Below are 2783 nucleotides of genomic sequence, written 5' to 3' on the forward strand. Positions count from 1 at the left end.
TATATATATATATATATACACATGCATACATGGTACAGTAACTTGAATTTAAAATAAATCTTAAGAGATAAAGTTCTTAAGCCATTTTTTTTCCTGAATACTGTCAGCTGCACCAAATCTACATCTGTACCCTGTGTGTGTGTGTGTGTGTAATGGAAACCTTTACCTGGCATTGTGGTTTTATGGCACAAAGCAAAGCAAGCCTTGCCGTCCACTCAAGAAAACACATAGTAAATGATCCACAAGCACTCAAGCAAACTCAGTCCTCAACTTGTTCTATTTACCAAAATGGTTTGCAAGGCACCAACAGGCCTCAAAAGACACATTCATGTCCGTAGAAAAATGATTACTGTTTTAATTTACTGAACCCTCATTTGTCATTAACAACAAGAGAATCCATACTATATATATATATATACATATATATATATATATAAATATATATATAGCTGAGGTGTGTTCTGTTAAGAATGTATAAGAGTACAAATAGAGCTCGTTCACCCTCAGAAGAAGCCATGGATGTTGTAGCATGGAAATCTAAATTTGCTTACTGAGACAGCAACTGAGCATCACCTGAGGAGATACATATAGATCTTATACAGGTAAATCGTTAAATAATTTAATTTAAACTTAACCTTAAATCCTGTAAATACGAGGATCTTTAATGTATCGAAACATTTGTAGCGATTAAAAAGCTGCCTAACCGTACTTACTCTTCCTTTCGACTCTTTTACTTATATATATATATATATATATATATATATGACAGATAAATAGAGAGAGAGAGAGATATACACACAGCAACAAGATGACAGACAAATTGGGAGTTGGTGTGGGGGGGGGATATGAGTTTTGTTTCTATAACAACTAATTTATTCAGAAACTGCACCTACAATGTTTGCACGATTCAAATTGCAGCTGTCCTGATGATGCCATGTCTAGCGGCAAAAGTGCAATTGACCCCCACCAAAATATACAGGACACACGCTACAGGAGGTCTCATACAACGCCGACCACTTGAAAGTCATCATCAAAGTGACCCCTTGAACTGGATTGGCGAGTGTTCCCATCTGCGGTGAGATCTTTGTTTGAATTCAGTTGAGATGAACGAGCGACGTAGGACCGGGGTCGTGAGTTGTTGCTGTGGGAGGTGTCGGGTTTGTGACATGCAATTTGTTGATTGTTTAAGATGTGAGGATCAAGAGACTCCCCTGGGCCCAGCTGCCAGTTGTCACGTGCGTTCTCAGCTGAGGCAGAACGATTGGAAGATACATGCATGCTATGTCTCTTTTTCTGCCGTCTATGTTGACCGGTGTCCAGTGGGACGGCCGCATGGTGACTACGTGTACACAAGCTGTGATTATTGTCTCTGAGGTTCAACTCCCGAGTCTCGTGTACCAGGTTTTCCATGGGACAATCGTGATGCGTCCCAGAGTTCGGTATGACTGTATTGAAACTTTGTTCGCTGCTCTCCCCTGCAGCCAACTTCTGTCCAGTCTCCGTACTATCTCGACCACTGCCTGTACAACTGTTGTGGTGATGGTGATGATGATGATGATGGTGATAACTGTTGTCAAACAACTGGCTCGAGTCCAAGTAGCTGCAGGTTTCAGGAAATTCCTCGGCGATGGTCGCAGTTGGTATGTCGACGGCACAATTTTCGTTGCTGTCGTATAGATTGCTGCGGACATTCTTCTTGGAATGATGTCGATGGTGCTTCATGCCTGACCGTTTTTTATACGCTCTATGAACTTTCTTTGAGATACGGCTGGGTTCAATTTCCTGCTTAGGATGCGTTGTCTGTGATAAATCCACTTTCATATCTTCGGCAAAACCGGAACTCAGTCCGATGCAGTTCACTCCACTGTCTCGTGAATAAGCGTACATTGAATATTTATTCGGCAGCTTACCCTTGTATTCAATACTGATATCATTGCCATAGTAATCCTCGCAGTAGCTGTAACGTTCCAGTCTCTTCCGCTGCTTGCTGATTTTCTGCTGTGCTGCAGCATGGCCATGTTCACAGACAGCATTATTCGTTCTCAGTGAAGATGTCTTTGAGGTAGATTTACGTGGACATTTGTGATGCTGGTTGCTACGATGCTTCGACGAAGCTTCATTGGCCAGTCCTTCGTAGCAGGGAGACTGTTGCGAGTGGTGTTTCGTGCTATCTGTTGGTTGTTTCTCAAAGCTGTTGGGTTCATCGACCACAACTGACCAGCGATTCACGTTTGCTTGAAGTTCCTGTTCCTTACCGAGTTTGGAATTGTAATGGGCTGTTTCTTTAGGACTAGCTTGTTCCGAACACATAGGTTCGCAAGTGTAGGGAGGCAATGTGACAATTGGGGGAACAGTCGCTGATTTTAGTTTGGAACTTGTCGGCCCAGTCGCCAGACCACCTTTACCGACGACATTGGCATCCTGCACGGTATAGAGATAATGCCAGGTATTAGATTTGGTCACTTGTTGGTCACTGATCCATTCTTCAGTCCTGCGTTGTTTCTCCAGTTGTTGTTGGTACCATTGCCATTCAGGGGGAGGAAACTGTGCAGAGAATGTGGCATATTCCACTTCTTTATTCGGGGATGCTTTCTTCTTGTAACGGCCAAACAGTTTACTGAATAACGTGGTTTTCTCACCTGAAACGAAAGAGAAACGGTGAATGAGGAATGAGGAAACGAAAACAGTTTCAGCAGCACACTCAGCTGAGACTATACATTATATATATATATATATATATATATATATATATATACACACACACACACACACACACACACACA

General features: G+C 42.2%; 1 protein-coding gene across 1 annotated transcript in view; it reads right to left on the minus strand.

Moving 5' to 3' along the window:
• Positions 1-737: 737 nt before the first annotated feature.
• The window catches only part of LOC106879258 (uncharacterized), a 16353-nt gene continuing 14307 nt past the window's right edge, over positions 738-2783 (minus strand). The window contains exon 3 of the mRNA XM_014928756.2: positions 738-2639. Within this exon, the coding sequence (XP_014784242.1) occupies positions 1000-2639 (1640 nt within the window). The 3' untranslated portion in view covers positions 738-999. The remainder of the gene's footprint in view (positions 2640-2783) is intronic.

The sequence above is a fragment of the Octopus bimaculoides genome, chromosome 25 (assembly GCF_001194135.2).
Source record: "Octopus bimaculoides isolate UCB-OBI-ISO-001 chromosome 25, ASM119413v2, whole genome shotgun sequence".
NCBI lineage: Eukaryota > Metazoa > Mollusca > Cephalopoda > Octopoda > Octopodidae > Octopus > Octopus bimaculoides.